Source organism: Pundamilia nyererei, unplaced genomic scaffold (genome assembly GCF_000239375.1).
Source record: "Pundamilia nyererei isolate P.nyererei 1_Seehausen unplaced genomic scaffold, PunNye1.0 scaffold00031, whole genome shotgun sequence".
Classification (NCBI taxonomy): domain Eukaryota; kingdom Metazoa; phylum Chordata; class Actinopteri; order Cichliformes; family Cichlidae; genus Pundamilia; species Pundamilia nyererei.
In genome coordinates, this window is record NW_005187432.1 from 4,120,674 (window position 1) to 4,139,799 (window position 19,126).

At 41.6% G+C, this 19,126-nt stretch overlaps 1 protein-coding gene across 1 annotated transcript in view; it reads left to right on the top strand.

Moving 5' to 3' along the window:
• The window catches only part of insra (insulin receptor a), a 55,566-nt gene extending 37,009 nt beyond the window's left edge, over positions 1-18,557 (top strand). The window contains exons 4-21 of the mRNA XM_005729134.2: positions 52-191; positions 737-881; positions 1,227-1,441; positions 2,745-2,871; positions 3,292-3,545; positions 6,720-6,887; positions 8,480-8,678; positions 8,864-9,144; positions 9,653-9,792; positions 10,315-10,474; positions 11,254-11,353; positions 11,452-11,516; positions 11,983-12,212; positions 12,503-12,613; positions 15,254-15,413; positions 15,792-15,921; positions 16,194-16,328; positions 17,008-18,557. Of these exons, the coding sequence (XP_005729191.1) occupies positions 52-191; positions 737-881; positions 1,227-1,441; positions 2,745-2,871; positions 3,292-3,545; positions 6,720-6,887; positions 8,480-8,678; positions 8,864-9,144; positions 9,653-9,792; positions 10,315-10,474; positions 11,254-11,353; positions 11,452-11,516; positions 11,983-12,212; positions 12,503-12,613; positions 15,254-15,413; positions 15,792-15,921; positions 16,194-16,328; positions 17,008-17,365 (3,118 nt within the window). The 3' untranslated portion in view covers positions 17,366-18,557. The remainder of the gene's footprint in view (positions 1-51; positions 192-736; positions 882-1,226; positions 1,442-2,744; positions 2,872-3,291; positions 3,546-6,719; positions 6,888-8,479; positions 8,679-8,863; positions 9,145-9,652; positions 9,793-10,314; positions 10,475-11,253; positions 11,354-11,451; positions 11,517-11,982; positions 12,213-12,502; positions 12,614-15,253; positions 15,414-15,791; positions 15,922-16,193; positions 16,329-17,007) is intronic.
• The last annotated feature ends 569 nt before the right edge of the window (positions 18,558-19,126 follow it).

The following is a 19,126-nucleotide window of genomic DNA, read 5'->3' on the forward strand; positions in this document are numbered from 1 at the left end:
GAGAGAGCAGAATATAATTCAAAACTCATCTTGTTCCTTCCTGTTCTTTAGGCTCAACTGCACTCCCTGCGCAGGGCTGTGCCCCAAGGTGTGTCTGGGTCTGAAAGTCGTGGACTCGGTCACTGCTGCCCAGGAGTTAAGAGGCTGCACCATCCTCAACGGGAGCCTGGTCATCAACCTGCGTGGAGGAAGTGAGTGTGTGCGGTTTGTTTGGCTGAATCAGATTACATCGTGCAGCAGATCAGCACAGCAGAACAACAAACACAGAGATGTTGACATTGCAGGAAACCAGGAAGATACTCCAGAATGTACAATCAAACAACCAGCAACGTTAATTAAAGAGAAAATAAAAGCTATGGGAACTCTGGAAAACATAGATGTGTGATGATTTTTGAACATTTTAAAAGCTAAAATAAATTTTAATAGGAACAAACAGCAAGCTCATAGTTTCATTTAGATTTGATGTACAGTGGTGCAGAAGTTCCTCTTCATTTGAAAGTTAATGGATGTGAATATTTAATGCAGTCATTAAAATATAAACGCTGTGCTGAAATCAATCCAGTTATATTATTTACAAAGTAAGCCTGCGATTTAATGGGAAAAAGATGAAAAGAAAATGGGAATCACAAATGAATGAGAACAGTTTGTTGTGTGTCTTTTATGAGTCATGCTGCAGAATCGGTAGTCAGTTTTTAAAGCTCATGTTTTTTTTTTGTTTTTTGGGGGATTTCTGTAGACAACATAGCTGCTGAACTGGAGGCCAGTCTGGGCCAGCTGGAGGAGATCACTGGCTACCTGACAGTGCGACGTTCCTACGCCCTCGTGTCCCTTTCGTTTTTCCGTAAACTCCGTGTTATTCGTGGAGAGGAGCAGGAAATCGGGTGAGACTCTTTCTTCTTAGCTGTTCTCATCCTTGCCATGTCCTGTAATTATGAGTTAAAAGCGGAAGGACTGACCTTTTCAAAATGTCTTTTTGTGGTAGCCGTTTCTGGTTAGACTTTCCCAAATCATACACGAGGCTTCGTTGAGACGAAGTGGAAGACGCCTGCAGCACAATGAGCTGCACTTACAGAAGAAATAGCAAAGGACAGACATGATATAAATTGAAGACTAGCCATGCTCAGATAACCTCCTGCTCATGTTACTCAAAGGAGCATTTTGTACCCTCAGCCAAATGTCATGTATCATTAAAGTATGTTCATGCTGTCTTCACTCTTCTTTTCCAGGAATTATTCCTTCTATGCACTGGACAACCAGAACCTGCGGCAGCTCTGGGACTGGTCCAAACACAAGCTGACCATCCAGCAGGGGCGCATGTTTTTCCACTACAACTCCAAACTCTGCATGTCTGAGATCCGCAAGATGGAGGAGGTGACGGGAACCAAAGATCGTCAGGTCAAGAACGACATCGCCTCTAAGACCAACGGAGACCAGGCTTCATGTAAGACCCTCGGCCCTCGAGTCGGCTTTTGCAGGATGTTATTATAGCAACGAAAAACACCGAGTCGGGCTTGGTACATGCAAACATACTCATAGTTATTGTTATGATGGTCATTTCCTGTCCTGTGTTTGCAGAAGTCTTCCTGCAGACCTTTTACCGACATTGTGTAACTTGTGTAGGAACAACCAACAAAGCAAAGCACTAATAACCGCTATGCATGGTAACTTGGTGATCTAGGCGTTGCTCTGATTGTGTCCTTTCCATCCTAATTCATATGTGTACGAGCTGGTTAACAGGATGTTATAAAACCTGGCACCAGCATGGTGCCTCGACATTGCTGGACCAAAGGTTTGACTGAAGAAATTCATGATTTCTCATCAACCTGGGAATTTTATCTCAGTTTCGTCAAAAAAATAAATAAAAATCTCCATAGTCACTTTTCAAGTTTTACATTTCCCAAGTGGGGTCCACTCTGTACCCACAGATCTTCAGTCTGTGTAACTTGGACTTGTGTTTATATAGTTGGGATCTTGATGATCAGCTTCTGATTGGCCCTGAGTCTCTTTTTTACCCCTCAGCTGTAAAAGGCTGATGGAGTGTTGTGTCACCCTCACTTTGTGAATACAATATTTCTACAAATAGACAATGTGAGACTTTCAAATTGACGTCATAGGTGGATCTAATAGGAGGGTGATGGGGGTAAGACTGGCGGCCATCAGGGTTTTTGATAACTCTGAGTTCAGGTAGATTTCCTGTCATCCATGTTTTACTTCTGCTGCAAAGGCCACAGAAAACATTTGAATGCCAGAGCAGTGCGTCTTCATAAATTGAGCCACAGAGATGCACAAGGCCAAGGTCGTCTTTCTTTACTGACATGTTAAAAGCCTTCGTTTTTTTCTTTATCAAAGACCTTGATAAATTTGGTAAAGATGTAGGAGTGAAGCTGCAGACAGCGGCGCTGAGGAGACCTTTGTTGTTGTTGTTGTGTGCTGGAAGACTTTAATTGTATGTCGGCTGTGCTTTTGAATTGTTAACCCAGTTTTGTTAGTTCTTTGTAAGCAAGAGATGTGCTTTTACACATGTTCAGCAAAGCAAATGAAAAAGGATTTAGTTTGTAAGCTGAAGAAGAATTTAAGTTTAGAAAAGTACAATTGGCTGAACAAGTGGAGTTCATGAAAATCTTCTCACAAATGAACAAAAGCAGATATGATTCCTTAGTTTTCTCCAGTCAACAGAGATTTAAAAACCTGCATAATTACTCATTATCTTTAACCTTCACTATTTCTGTCTTATGTGCTCTCAGGTGAGAACCACATGCTCAATTTTACCCAGATTCGAACCATGAGCGATAAGATAATGATCAAGTGGCAACCTTTCTGGCCGAAAGACTTCAGAGACCTGCTGGGCTTCATGGTGCTGTACAAAGAAGCGTGAGTTCATCTCGAGTCATCAGTCAGCCACTCTCACAATCAGACTCAGAATCTGACTCGGCTCTCTGCCAAACCAATATTGTTCTAAGCTGCTCAGATACTCTGCAGAGGACAGCAGAGATACAGTAACATCTGAAAAGTATGTTTTAAAGCGACCAGATCAGTTTTAAAGAACGTTATTGTTTGTCTGTACTCACACATCTGATACATGCTCACCAGTGTTTACTGGCCCCTCAAAAGTTTCCTATAATTAAAAGTGATCCCTATAGACGGATAAAATCTTAAGATAACATCCTGGAATACCCTCCTTTCTAACCAGAAGCGCTGTGAGCGTCACTCTTAACATCAGTAATCTTATATGAGCAGATTTTCCTCTGTAGGCTGTTGAAATAAATCGATAAATTATTTTTCTTACAACAGACCGTTTCAGAACGTAACGGAGTTTGATGGGCAGGACGCTTGCGGCTCCAACAGCTGGGTGATCGCCGACGTGGACCCTCCACGCCGAGCCACAGACGGAGAAAAAGAACAGATCGAACCGGGTCATCTAATCTTCCCCCTAAAGCCGTGGACGCAATACGCCATTATGGTGAAAACCCAGCTCTCGGCCTCTGACGAGAACCAGGTCCACGGAGCCAAGAGCGAGATCATCTACGTCCGCACCAATGCCACAAGTAAGTGTGATGAGTGGATCGCAGCTTCTTCCACCTGAGTATTGCCTTGATGTAGTTGAATTGTGAAGTATATTTTGATTGAAGACTTTGGAGTTGATTTAGGAGACTTTGTCCTCATGCAGGAACTTTACTACCTGCGACTGTTTTCCACTAGTTTGTTTTTTTAATACCAAAAATGTTTTGTGACTCTACCTTAACATTATGACAGAAGCAACAGCACTACTCAGACATCAATGATGTTGCATTGTCAAGCCTGTTCTGGACCTGAATCTAAGGACTGTCCTACCAAACCAGGCATAAAAATTGCTCTGTGTAATCTAAACATGGAAACCACTGCAAACCTAAAGCTAAAGATGTATCAGCTTCTTCAAAAGCAGGTCATCGGCTGTGAAATTCTCACAGGGGAAAAGGTCAATATCTTGTCCTGTACTAGAATTCAGCTATTTTTAGGCTCATCCCGCGGTGTTACTATCATTGACTGGTGGAGTCAGTGTTGTGTGTGTTGCTGTTGCCAAAATGTCCTTGGCACAAGAACAAGGAGGAGGAAGACAGACGGCACGATTTGCTTACAGTGCCACAGACCTGCAGGGCCTTACCGCGTGCAAGGTGTCCGTATCAGTCACTCAAGCAGCCATCACCGTGCTCTTCCCCACTGCTTAATTGTACCTTGCCACCCACAGATCTCGCTGTGTGCACCATGGTGATGGCCTGTCTAGCTAGCTTCCTTTTAGACAATATACGTTTCCTTCCAGATGAACCGCATGAAACATGACATCTCTCGCTCACATGAAATAGGCTTCCAGCAGAGGCGCATCACTCACACAGACAGCCATGTCAAGCAGGGTTTTGGGGTTTTTTTGTTTTGTTTTTTTTACCCGTCTGGCAGGCGCTCCGGGTTCCTGGCCTGTGTCAAATCTAACCAACAGGGCAAAGCTGTCATTACAAATAAGCTGTTGCTGGTGAATCTTTGTCAGACAATGTGGTCTGACCAGTGTGTGGCAAGAAACAAGGACAACATAATCACAGTGTGACAACAGAGCTCAGGTCTCTGCAGCTCCCAAGGGTTCAGTCTGGCGCCCCACTTTTCTCACGTACACTCTCCTGATCAAACACTGGAAGCTCGGCAGCGTCATAACGATACTCCATCTCAGGCCAGAACACTTTTGAGATCTGAAGTGTCTCTTGTTCTTCCTCCTACTCGAAAAATCTACGTCACACTCAGAAAGAAGGCCATGTGTCAGCGATCAAATACAGGGCGATGCCAGTCACTGATCAACCCACAAGCTAGCAACCTATTTTTTCTGATCTGCAGGGCTTTTTGTTATCAACTGATACAGATTCCAGATCATGAAACCAGATGTTAAAGAAAAACAAACTTGCAAAGCTGTCAGATTTCCCCCCCCCACATATTTACTAAACCTCACCAACAACACACACTTGTATAAATTACACACACACCCCCAGCAGTTAACTCAGTGTCAACATCAGTGCATGTGACACCACAAAATAATCACCGGGGTAATTACAGTAAACTAGAAGCAAAGCTATAGCTAGTTGTTTCAGTAAAACTGTCATCAAATTGCAGCTGAATGAAAAAGTTAAAGCTACTGCCGAAAGCACCCATGAAAAGTTCGATCTTCATTCCCCGTAACCTGAAACGCTGGGCTCTGTGAGAGTTGCACGTTACAAGCATCAAACTGTAATAACAAATAACAAAACTGACGGGGAATACCCTGAGCAGGCAGCTGCTGGTCACAGAGCCAAACTGTGCCAGTAAGCGTGTTTCAGTATGAAATGCAAATTGGATAGAAAGAGGACTTCTCGTCCTGCAATAACAACAAATGCAGATGATCAAACCGCAGCCCGATCTGTGGAACAGTGCAAGTTTTCATCTCAAAGAGAGTAGAGAGTCTCAATATAGACTCATAGAGAGAGTCATAAAATAGACCCGTAGAGAGTCTATTTTATGTAAATTCAGATTCCTGGTGCTTTTAATATGTGTACATTGAAGCGAGATGTTCCTAGTTCATTAAATGTGAGTGAGGGGGAAAAATGAATAATCAGTAGAAAATTACAGTGAAAATAGTCAAAACTGAGTTTAGACATTAACCAGACGGTCCTTTGCAGCAGATAACCACAATCTTCAATAACTTCGAAACTGTTTTAATCTGCTGAAACGGCAGCTGCTGTTTGGGATGCAACAGGCCTGTGTTGAGCAGAGTGTACAGGGTGCAGAAAAGCCAAATGTAATGTCCCCATAAGTATGCAGGGTCTCAGGAGCTTAAACTTAGCTGAGTTATGGTCCTGCAGATAGCAGTGCTAGGTGGTGACACGGCCTGGATCCAGCTCTTTAATTTATGCACCAATATATGGAAGAACATGGTGTATGTTGTCTGTCTTATTTATTCATTCTATTATGCATCTATGTGATGGTAAAATAGTGGAAAGACTAATTTCCTCCTGGCAAATTTCAGAGAATTCACAAATACAGGAAGAAAGTAAATATAGAAAAGTAATTTTTTTTGGCAGCAATTCTGGTAACAGGTCAGAGTATTCACGTCCCGCAAACAGCCATCCATGTGTTGATAAAACACTCTGGGCAAAAAACAAAGATTTCCCAAATTTGGGAGTCTGACTATCTAGGGCAGGGGTGTCAAACTCAAATACACAGTGGGCCAAAATTCAAAACTGGAACAAAGTCGTGGGCTAACGTTAATATTTATTGAAATATATTTATTCCTCCAGATATAAGAATGAATCTTTTCTTATGGACTCAAACACGTTTTGCTGAAAAACTGAATATGGAACAAGCAAACTTAATACTAAACAATATATATATTAGCTGTATAATACCAGTAGGCCAGCTCTAATAGTAATTTGGTATGGCTTCGCGGGCCAAATGTAATTAGGCTGCGGGCCAAATTTGGCCTGCGGGCCAGAGTTTGACACCTATGATCTAGGGAGATCATGAATGACTAATTGAACACATCACTAACAATGAGTAACAATCTCAGTATTGTTCTTTTAATGCAAAATCATAATTTAAGTATTTATTAAGTCTTCTGTGTATTTCTGAACTGCACTCTTGGGATAAATAAGGCGATTTTTTACTCTGTGTGCTTAATATACGTGTTGCTTCATTTTAATCGGCTACTTCTGTGATTTTCCCCCCAGAACCGTCGGTACCGCTGGACCCCATTTCTTCCTCCAACTCCTCCTCCCAGATCATCCTCAAGTGGAAACCTCCCAATGACCCCAACGGCAACATCACTCACTACCTGGTCTTTTGCCAGCGTCAGCCCGAGGCCAGCGAGCTTTACAAGTTTGACTACTGCCAGAAGGGTTAGCCACATTGTTTGTGGTCATTTTGTGTTTGTGCGTCTGCTTCTGTGTCCGACACGCTGAATGCTTTTCATTAGCTCGGGAGCTCGTCTCAGTTTAAGGCTCTTGACTACTACAAGCTGCTGCAGTCTACTCGTATGACACAGTAAATATTTTGTGATGTAATTCTTCTTGATGGCTTTTGTTACCTTGAAGAAAGGAAAGTGCTGTGATAGTTTTATTTAACCTAAAGTGTATTTATTATGGCAGGGCAATTAACTGAATTTTATCTATAGTTGTTGTTTTGCTTTTCAGTTAATTTGAAAACAGATATCTCATCTTAACTGGCAGGTTCCTCTTTGTTTTGTTGTGCCGGTCTCTACAGATAACTCCTGTGCAAGTAGCCCGACCAGTGAGAACACAATGGCTTCACTTTCAGCACCTGAAAACAAATAACTAATAGATTTGCTGAATCTGTTTTCAGAATAAATCTTTTGTTTTGTCTCATTAGCCAAAGGACCAGTGACCTTGGGTCATGGTGAAACGTACTGTATATCCACATTTCACTAGAATCACTAATTCCCCTACAGTTTTGGTAAGAATTTGATCAGACTTGCACATAATAATAGGTCTCCACGATAGGTTCAAAGTTCAGATTAAATATGTCCAATAACCTCTGAATTTGATGCACTCTGCCCCAGATGAGCTACTACGTCATTGCTGTTCTGGTATTGAAAATCCAGCTTTTGTCTTTACAGCCGTGTGAGGGAGTCTTAACAAGTTTCCGTAGGTGAACCCGCACAAACATCATTAATGGTTGTTGTACTACCCTTTCATTTGTGTCTGACACTTGGGGTCTCTCCCTCAGTCCAGTGCAGGCTCTATGCACCAGAGCTGTTTGTTAGCTGATGACTTGGGACTCATTCCCTCTCCACGGGTTCATTATCTCAGGAAGCCACTGTTTCCTCCATCGGCACCTTTGGACCTCCTGTGGTGAAGGCAAAGGATGGAGGAGACCAGTGGATGAAAGACAAACTGAATAATCAAAAAGAAAACACACTGTTTAAAATATATTTTAAATGATGTTCCCAAAGGAAATGAGTCACCCAAACCAAAACACTGGCCTGTTTTTTCTAAAAGTCACTAAACAAGGAAATGAAATTGAGTAAAGTTGTGTCTTTTGTGTTAGGGCTGCAGTGCATAACTGAAACTAAATGAAACGTGGTACTAAAACAGCCATATTCTTCATCCACTTTAACTCCAATTCAGGAAGACTTCATATCTTAGTTGATTTATTTTGGTCGTAGCCCAGCCTGCGTGTGTGCCTTTCCATCACTGCCCGTCTGTGTCAACGCAATCGCTCCTTTTTTAAACTCCCATAACGCTCGCTCATACAGAGATGGGAGTCTGCAGGGAGGTCGTGTCACTCGTAATTTATCTCCAGCAGAGAGAATGAGGACCTGGGGATGACAGTGACAGACATGCCACCGGGGCATGGGGGGTGCGAGGGGTTGTGCATAAGACTGTGTTGTGTATCCGTGTTTATCGCACCTGTCATCCCAAACTGCCTGGCTGAAATGCATTTTTATTCTCTCCTGACTACGTGTCACTAGGGATGAAGGTGCCGTCACGACTGCCCACTCAGGTGGACAGTGATGAGGAGCAGAAGTGGAACCAGACAGAGGAGCAGGGCCAGGGGACACGATGTTGCGCCTGCCCCAAAACCGAAAAGGAGCTCAAGAAGGAAAAAGAGGACTCAGAGTACCGCAAAACCTTTGAGAATTACCTACACAATGAAGTCTTTGAGATCAAGTAAGACTCCTGACAACAAACCTGCACAGGAACAATAACAGTCGCTAAAAATGTCCTATGTTTGTTTGTTTGTTTGTTTGTTTTATTGGCCTGACTTTTTAAATAATTTTAAAGGGTTGGATGCAGATAACAAGTAATGTGGTTTCTGTGTTTGAATAACTTTAAATTTGACCTCTGTCATCTAGACGCTCGAGAGACCGGCGTGATCTGAATGGCATCGCCAACCGAACGTTTTCCTTCCTAACCACCGCACCAAGCCCTCGCGCGGGTACGAGCATCCCCGAGGATGAGGAAGCCTTTGAAAGCACCAAGACCGTGGTCACCGTCCATGCCAAGGAGTCCACCATTATCTCCGGCCTGCGCCACTTCACCAGCTACCAGATCGAGGTCCATGCCTGTAACCACCCAACCGACCCGGCGCGCTGCAGCATGGCGGCATATGTCAGCGCACGCACAATGCCTGAAGGTAAAGAGGCATTGCTAACGTTACCAAGGAACTTGGTTATGTAGGTCTGTGTAATAAACCCGGATCTCTTTTAGCTAACCTTCTTCTGACTCGCTCCTTGTTGCAAATAGAAAGTTTGAAAAGAAATGACCATATTTGGGATTTCCCCTCTCTGGGACATCATACAGAGCCAAAAGTAGTAAAAACCTGTGTATAACAGAGTGTTTAGCACAGAATGAACCCCTGAGCTTTTGTCTGTGAAGGTTCTCAGTCATCCAGGTCATCGTAGTCAAAGGAGCTTGCAAAGAAAAGCGTCTGGACTTCTTTAAGTTGCTTGAAGACGGATGAGAGGTGAAACGTCTTCAAGCAACTTAAAGAAGTCCAGGCGCTTTTCTTTGCAAGCTCCTTTGACCCCTGAGCTTTTGGCTCACAGGAAACAGTTTTTAATATGAGCAGCTCATCTTTTATTTACTCCAAACACGCCCAACTCTTCACACAAATATGACTCATGTCGTTTTGTTCGCCACAGACAAAGCCGATGACATCTTGGGTCTCATCAAATGCGAGGTGACAGAGAAAACGGTACACATCACCTGGATGGAACCGCAAGCCCCGAATGGGATGATCATCCTGTATGAGATCAACTACAAGAAGCTGGGTGACTCTGAGGTGAACATGTCCACAGGCTTCCACATCTGCATGCACATTTGTCATGGCTTTACTGCCTTAGTATATGTAATAGTTTGAATCTTGGATGGCAGAGTTCATTGCAAGTTCATGCCAATGCAAATGGTTCTTACACCAAGCAATTTTTATATTCCTCTTTCTCATTAAACATAATGACTTTGGCTTTCAATGGAAAACAATATAGAAGAAACAAATTGTTCAGCTTAAAGCTCACCACGCAGCACAGACGGCTAAAAGCAACGCTTATTATTTGGTCTGTTGGTCTCACTAATGTCATTTGGGAGATAACCTTAATGGAGGAGTCATTTTAACGATGCACCACGTTTTAGTTGCTATAGAGATCAGTTAGTCAGAACATCTTGTTGATGCTGGTGATTTTATTTGTAGTGCAAAACAAACCAAAAGAGTAACAAGCTTGTTTTTAACGCACAGATATGAAACAAAATGAGTCTAAATTAAGTTTTAAACTTTCCAAACCTGAACGGCCGCGTTGTTCCTCCGCAGGAGCTGCACTACTGCGTGTCGAGGAACATGTACAAAGCGAGTCGCGGCTGCAGACTGAAAGTGATGCATCCTGGGAATTACACGGTGAGAATCCGGGCCACCTCACTGGCTGGGAACGGATCATGGACCGAGCCCACGTACTTCTACGTCGAGGATCCAAGTAAGTAGACAGAATGAGTTCAGACATGGTTTGTCTACGGACACCTTCTGTTTTCTGAAGGCATGTGTAGACGGGTTTGTCCATTTATTACAGTCTGATCTATATCACGTTCTTTGTAAAACATGATGAAAATGTATGTTTTCTTCTTGGCTATCAGTATATTTTGATTTATGCACTAATAAGAAAAAAAGTAATCTCTCTTCTATAAAACTTGGCACTCTAATGTGCCAGCAAAATTAAAACAAAGATTTTGAACTTAGCTTTATGGAGTGTTTGGATATTAATTTACAAATATAAGTAAATATAAGTTTCAGCATGGTGACTTTGCTCTAGTCTTGCCTGATCTGACCAAATCCTGCTAAATCAGTTGTCTGTTTTAGACACACAAAAATAATCTAATTGGCCTGCTGTGCACACAAAATTATAAAACCTTTCAAAACCGTGTTTAATAAAGTACCTCCTGTGGTCCTACCTAAGAAACCAAGGTGCTTATATTAAATTTTATACAGTTTGATGTTCTTATTTTGACCTGCTGCTGAAAAACCCCTCTGAGTACAGCTCAGAAATGAGTGTAAATACAAATAAATGCAGAATTCTAACTTGAAAACACGCAGACAGACACCTGGCATGACTCAGTCTTCTTAAACCAAATCAAAAGCTTGTACTTGAAGCAGATTAGGATCACAGAGCAGCATATTGATCCCAGCTTAGCAGGTTTATTGTGTGCAGCTTGTATTTGTTTTTCACCTGAAATTTGACTCACTGGACTTGTTGAACAGGCGATCCTCTGCATGTCGTCAAGATCATCATCGGGCCCGTCATCTGCTTTGTCCTGGTGCTGTTTGTGGCTTTGGTAGGCTTCGTCATGTTCAAGAAAAGGTAAATATCTTTCACATCCGGCTCATTAGTCATTTTCTTATTATTCGACGTGTTACCAGTGTTCTTATTAAGCTTGTTTTATTTTTTTCTCCTTTTAGTCAAACCCAAGGACCCAGCGGGCCCATCTATGCCTCTTCAAATCCCGAGTATCTCAGCACTGATGGTAAACAGGGTTTGGGTCTCCTGTCAACAACAGAATAGTTAATGATTTTAGCTCATTTAAGGGATTTTGACAACTTAGTAGCAATTACACATCAGCGTTATCAGCGATTGGATCCCCTGGTTTGTGATTGGCTGGTGAAATTGTTCCTGGTGGATCAACTATTAAACTAACTGTTGCACCACGACATCTCTGCAGGATCTCATTAAATTAGTTTTGTTAGCATGAATTTAATTGCTGCTGCATTTTCTACTCTCACTTGCAAAGATTTAATCCAATAAGATCTACTATTGCATTAGTTGATAAACATTGATTATTTTTGGGGTTTCAGCAGTACAACTAATGAAATTTGGATTTAATTTCATAATGTTATTCACATAGTTTATTTTATTTTATTATTAGTAATGATGGGCATGCCTGTTTTCCTATGTATTTAAATGTTTTTTTCTTTCCCTTTTTCTTTTTGCAGTGTATGAGGAAGATGAGTGGGAGGTGCCCAGGGAGAAGATCACCATTTTGCGGGAACTGGGTCAAGGCTCCTTCGGCATGGTCTATGAGGGCATTGCCAAGGACATTGTCAAAGGCGAGGGTGAAACACGAGTAGCGGTGAAGACGGTGAACGAGTCGGCCAGCCTGCGGGAGAGAATCGAGTTCCTGAACGAGGCCTCCGTCATGAAAGCCTTCAGCTGCCACCACGTGGTAAAGAGAAGCAACATGTTTTTCTCATGTTGTTCACGAGCAGAGGACATTGATGGTTTTGGTTACTGGCGATGTGTAAAAGTTTAAGGTGGGGTTGGAAGCAGTGGGCCGTAGCTGTGTGTGTGTGTGTTAGCTGTTATTTTTGAGTATTTAGAACAGAAAGTACTAAATGTACTAAAATCAGAGCTGTGTGAAAGGCAAGCACCTGCTTCACCTGCTGACTTCTAATTCCCGTTTTTGAAAAAACTAAACTACATTAAGATGAAAATCCCCATGTTTCTATCTGCCAGGTGCGTCTGCTGGGTGTGGTGTCTAAGGGGCAGCCCACCCTGGTGGTGATGGAGCTGATGACCCACGGAGACCTGAAGAGCTTCCTGCGCTCTCTGCGACCCGACGCTGAGGTAAAACATTAGTTTGAATTATGTTTATTCTTCTTTTAGTTCAGACTGTACTTCTGGTTTCTTTTCTTCTTTTCACTTCTGCATTTTGTGAGTATAATAGGCAAACTAGACTTAGGTTGCATTTTCTTGACTTTATGCAAAACAATCTTTTATAACTGGATGCGGAAATTATTTTTACACTGAGCAGCATAAAAGCTTTTAAAGCGTCATGTTTTAACTGGGCTAATTCTGCTCAGTCGAGGAGCTATTGCTGCTCTTACTGACACATTAGGCTCTACTTTGGTTCTTAGTGAGGTCTTATCTAGAGAGGTGCTTTAAAGATACACTCAGTTTACTGCAAAAGTGCAGATAAACAACACTTTAAATCCATCAGTGTTTAAAGTAAGCAGCTGTTAACAAAGTTGGAGTCATAGGGTATTTTTCCTGGTGAAACATCTGCTATTTTGTTTCCAGTCAGATTGTTTGGGACTAAATCACATCTACAGAATAATAGTGTGTTACATCAGAGACTGTGTGCACAAATATGGATCAGTTTATGTGGCATTAACACTGAAGCCTTCAATATCAAAATCTGCATTTTCTTTTAATACATGTTGAGGGGGCTTCTGTGTACAAAGCGATGCGGCGCCTTTTTAAGTAAACATGCAGATGGCGTTTTTGTTAGAGCAGAAGCAGGGCTGAGCTGCAGGATGCTGACAGAAGGTTTTAGCAGTAAAGCCAACTGAAAACATGGCAGCTGCCTTGAAACGGGTGGCTGGTGTGTTGGGAGCAAGGTTATAATAATTCACTAATCTAAAAACTAAAATGACTTAATATTGATTTTCTTGTTTTACTACGGTGACCTGACCAGACCTCAGAAAGAGAACAAGTCCAGAATTTTACTTTTTATTTTTCTAATTTTCATAAGATTAAAACACATCTCATTGATCCATCTTTGTTTATTTTCTTTCAGTTTTTAACTTGAAGATGTTAAACTGTGTCCGTTCTCTGAACTATTGTACTTTAGTTTTTGCATTTTTTTTTATTTAACTTGTGAAAAGAACATCATTGATCAATCACAGAGTTAACAATACAGTATGGTAACAAAAAATTTATGTGTGTTCAGTGTGCGCACTTTTGCCTTTTTAGCTGAGACGTGTGCTGGATGAGGATTTAGGACATAAAAGTGTGTTTGGGGGTTTTTTTTAATCAGAAACTGTTCAGTTGGCTACATTTTTCAGGCATAGTTTTGAGAAACAGTGTAGTTAACACAACAAACAGTGGAAATCTGAAATCTGCTGTATGGCTAGATAATGAGTCAAGTGTTTGTACAATATTTTGCTTGGTTGATCTTCAGTCTGATATCATGAAAAACTACTACTTAAACTGAAATTGAACATTTTTAAGATTAAAAATGTAATTTGCAATGAGTAAAACTCACTCTGGAAATTAAACTGGAACTAAATTGATTAAACTAAATTGAATTCAAAACTAAGAAAACTGCAAAAGTGTTTCTGAACTGACATGCTATGTTTGTTGACATCTGCACAAACCTCATTATTTTTCTGATAAGTTCTGAGTGTTCAAACTGAAAGTCGAGCCTGTGTCGGAGTGTTATGTTGTGTAACCGTGTACGATGTGTTATCTTGTCAATAATTTACCTAAAGTGTAATAATATAATGACTGTGCCTAGGGCTGCTCGATTATGGCAAAAATGATAATCATGATTATTTTCACTGAAATTGAAATCTCGATTATTTGACGATATTTATTTAACAATACCAATGTATTGAATAATGACTTTAAAGATTGTTAAAAAAATAATATAAAATAGTGTGCAAATACTGATAACAGTGCAAATGTTTGCAATATAAAAAATAAATGAAAAATGTAAACATCTATGTTTAGTGAACTTTGCAGTGTTGCTCTGTGGTGCAGCTACGACACTGTAGCAAAGTTTACACACTATGTCTACTTGATCCACGTCTGACTCCATGAACCATAATGTTTCCACACCACTGAAGTTTTTTTTTTTTTACCTCTCTTTTCAACCAACGGCAGTCACTCTCTCCTCTCCAAATAACTTCTGCTTAGCTTTCCGAGCTTCCCTCGGGTCCTCTTAATCAGCGGTCCCCAACCCCCGGGCCTCGGACCGGTACCGGTCCGTGAGTCGTTTGGTACCGGGCCGCGAGAGTTGAGGCTCCGGTGTGAAATGTATAGTTTTCAGGGTTTTTAAATCGGTATTCAGTGTTATTTTGTTATCGTTTTTATCGTTTACTCTGTTTTCCTTGGTCTTTTCACGTGTGTTATGAATAAATTTTCTTTTTTTCAGTACTGGTACTAGTTTTACTTTGTTGTATTTATCCGCGACACCTTAAAGGCGGGTCCATGAAAATATTGTCAGGCATAAACCGGTCCGTGGCGCAAAAAAGGTTGGGGACCGCTGCTCTTAATTGTTGTGACACGTGTTCGAAATGCAGAGAGGTGCGCTCGATTTGCCACACGGAGCAGCACGAGAGTAAAGCACGAGGGAGGGGCTAATAATCTACTCGTTGAAAGCCCAGATCGTAATCGTGATTAAAATTCAATTCGAGCAGCCCTAACTGTGCCAAACCTTTTGTTGGTAGATCAGAATTTCAAAGTCTGTCTCATGTTCCTCAGAATAACCCTGGCCGTCCACCACCCACTCTGAAGGAGATGATCCAGATGGCTGCTGAGATTGCGGATGGCATGGCTTACCTCAACGCCAAGAAGTTTGTTCACAGAGACTTGGCAGCCAGAAACTGCATGGTAGCTCACGATCTTACAGTCAAAATAGGAGGTAAGAATTCATAAAGTAAATGGGCACAAAAAACTGCTTAGATTTTGGTGCCTCATAGTGGAAGCATGAAAAGCCAACAATGCACTGTCACACTGATGGGTGTTTATATTCAGTCATCAGACATTACTAAGACAGTATTCAAATCCACAGCTTTAGGTGCCATGTATTGACTGAACAGGTGTGAGCAGAAGCAATGGTAATGGCACCCTTATAATTAAGATAAATTAGATATATCCTGAATACAAAAGGGAACTTCACAAGGTTACACAAGCTGATATCACAGCAGATAGTGAATGTAAAATAACAACCACCAGATCTTTCTGATAATTGGTGCAGGTTTGGCTGTAATTTGGAGTCTGATTTATGTTTTCCTTCCAGACTTTGGTATGACCAGAGACATCTATGAGACCGACTACTACAGGAAAGGAGGGAAGGGTCTGCTGCCCGTCAGGTGGATGGCACCTGAGTCTTTGAAGGACGGCGTCTTCACTGCACATTCAGACTGCTGGTTAGTGACACGTGTGAATTTTAGACTCCTTCTCCTCCTTCATCCTTTACTTCTCACTTTTGAAACCATCCATGTGGAAGTTTTAAATATATGACAGATATTTAGGCGACATGGGAGCAGACAGCATTGTTTATCAGTATCACCTGCACCTGTCTGCACTCTGTCTATCTGTTAACAGCATCAATCATGTTTGCAGGCAGATTTATTCTAGGGTCTAATTGCTGCGTTTTCATTCTCCTCATGTCGTTCCCTCTTCTTCGCTTGTTTACCAGGTCATTTGGGGTGGTGCTGTGGGAGGTAAGCACGCTGGCTGAGCAGCCGTACCAGGGCATGTCCAACGAACAGGTCCTCAAGTTTGTCATGGAAGGAGGCTTCCTGGACCGGCCGGACAACTGCGCTGACAGACTGTGAGTATGATCACGGGGATTTGGTGGCTACGCACTGAGAAAAACAACTTCTCCTGCTTAAACTACAAACTGTGTCAAAACACTTTTAAGCAGTTATTTCACAAGTCCACAGTCAAAAGTTGAACTTTATTCAATTTAGATCACTGAGATTGGAAGTGAAGCATAGGATTTCATGATGTTCATAAATAACTATTAACGATGTGCTAAAATACATTATAAAATGGAATGTGCAGGGTGCTAAATCTGAACTCAGCTGTGAGAGCAAATATGTAAATATTTTTTTAAAGAAAAAAAAAAAGAAGCTGCTAACAGATGTACAGTTTACTTTTTAGTTTCCTAAAACAGCTGGGCAGAGCAGTTTTTAGCAGGTGTTGCTTAAAGTGTGCTCTCAGGGTGGCCATATTTTTAGCTGTTGATGTCTGAGCATTTGCTGCAGCAGGACAGTGACTCAAAATAATCAGTGCACATGGACAACAGAGGTGAGGGGAAGGGGATAATATAAATCAGGGAGTTGGTTTTGTTTTTAATGTTGTTTATTAAAAGGATAATATCGTATCTATGAAGCCTGATCAGGTGAAGTTGATTTGACTGAAATATTCTTAACAGAACAACCATAAGTACATTATAAAAATAAAGATGTAGACAGTTCAGCTCCTAATCTCCCCGTCTCATCCTGCAGACACAACCTGATGCAGATGTGCTGGCAGTACAACCCCAAGATGCGTCCCACCTTCCAGGAGATCATCGAGATGCTGCGGGAGGACCTGCATCCAACCTTCCAGGAGGTCTCCTTCTTCTACAGCGAGGAGAACAAGCCGCCAGAGAGCGAGGATTTCGACCTGGACATGGAAAACATGGAGAGCATACCACTGGACCCCTCGTCGTACTCGCAGAGGGAGCAGTGTTTGGACAGGGACGAGGCCTCCTCCATGGGCCTGAGGGGCAGTTACGAGGAGCATCACATCCCGTTCACACACATGAACGGGGGAAAGACCAACGGACGAATACTGGCCCTACCACGGTCCAGCCCCTCCTAACATACTGTACACATCCCACACAAACTCATTGATGCTATAGATTTAAATATATTTTTGTTGTTTTTGTTGTTTTATATAGCTCACACTCAAACACTCTCCTCAGCAGCCCCTCAGTGCATATCTCAGGACCTTATTTTTCTCTTCAGATGCCACAAACACACACTACAGCAAGTCCAAGCTCGGACGCCAGAAGAGACTTTTTGTATTTAAGGATGAATCTCCTGTGTCTCTCTTGTTCATGATTGTAGGTTATATACTGTATATAAATATATATATATTGCCAAGTTTGTGCTAGTCTGGGTGGATATTCGATTCAACTGTGAAACAAACTCTTGACAAACAAGAAGGCTGCTAACCCCACTGACCCCCCACCCCTAATTCTAGACTCCGTCTCCTCTCCCTTATTTCATCACAAGAGTTCATCCCGAGTTTTTGGGGAAAAGAGAAAAAAAAGTGCCCTTCTATTTTGTCTGTGGCCTACATCACACATCATGGAGCTGCGTCTGAATCTTTGCACGCACACGAAGACGAACTGAAAAGGAAAGCTTCGGGAGCTCCCTGCTGGATGGTCAGAAGCGGCCCATCCTCGAACAAACTCTTATTCACTGGAGAAGCTGGCTGAAGCAGCCTACCTCCTCACACTCTGCAGTATTCCAAAAAAGGCACACGGGATACACACAGGACGTTTGTCGGGTTCTGTTTTTTAATTTATATAATGGTCTTTCTTTTTTGTTTTCTCCTTTTTCCCTACTTATTTTTGTTTTGGAGTTTTCACACTTATAGCTGAAGGATATTTAAACTGTTTTCAAAAACACGTTGCCGAACGAGTTCCTCAGATTGACCAATAGCTGCTTCGTTGGTATATTTTAGTGGGTATAGAAGATAAAAAAATATATATATATATATAAATGTTATATTGATGTTTTTGTACATAGTTGATGTCAATTTTGAGGTATTTCCGGTCATAGAAAATGTTTTTACATGTTAGTCTATTACCTTTATTTTTTCTAATCCAGAAAATCATACTAATTAGCTTTTTTGGACTCATGATCAACCAACAGCACTTGGTCTTTTTACTATGTGATCTATGTGATGCCCGGGGGAAGGAGTGTGTGGCGTCTTCGGCTTAAGATGTTTGCCCGTCATATCAAGATCAAATAAAATAGTGCTGTAAATAATGCAGCGAGATGCATTTGTGAGTAGGCTCTGCCACTGCTTGTCTTATTTTTCCAGCATGTTTGTGTTCACAAAATGGTTATGTGTAAATTTGATGTTTGTGTTTTTCCCCAGTGAGTACAACACATCTGAAGCATTTTGTTTACCTAAAAAATATCATATACATACACAGAAGTTAGTTTACATACAAAGTGGCGGCTCTGCGTTACTTCAACACTTGATGCTGTGATGTTTCTGGGTGTCTTTGCCATAGCAACAAACACCTGTCACTTACAAAGCATCTGTCTGTTACTAAACAACATGGTGATGATTAAACTCTCCTTCACTTTGATGCTGAACTCCACAGCCGGCTACCTCACGCTCTACTGATATATTTCTAACGGGATTTGATTGGCTGAATCCGGCTCTTTTACCAGGAGTGAAGCAACAAATCTACAATTCAGCAGCACACGACTTCACCCCATTCAAAGTAGAGATGGACCGATCCGATATTAAGTATCTGTCCGATACTGACCTAAATCACTGGATCGGATATCGGAGAGAAATAAAAAATGTAATCCGATCCATTAAATATCAAAAAAGCAC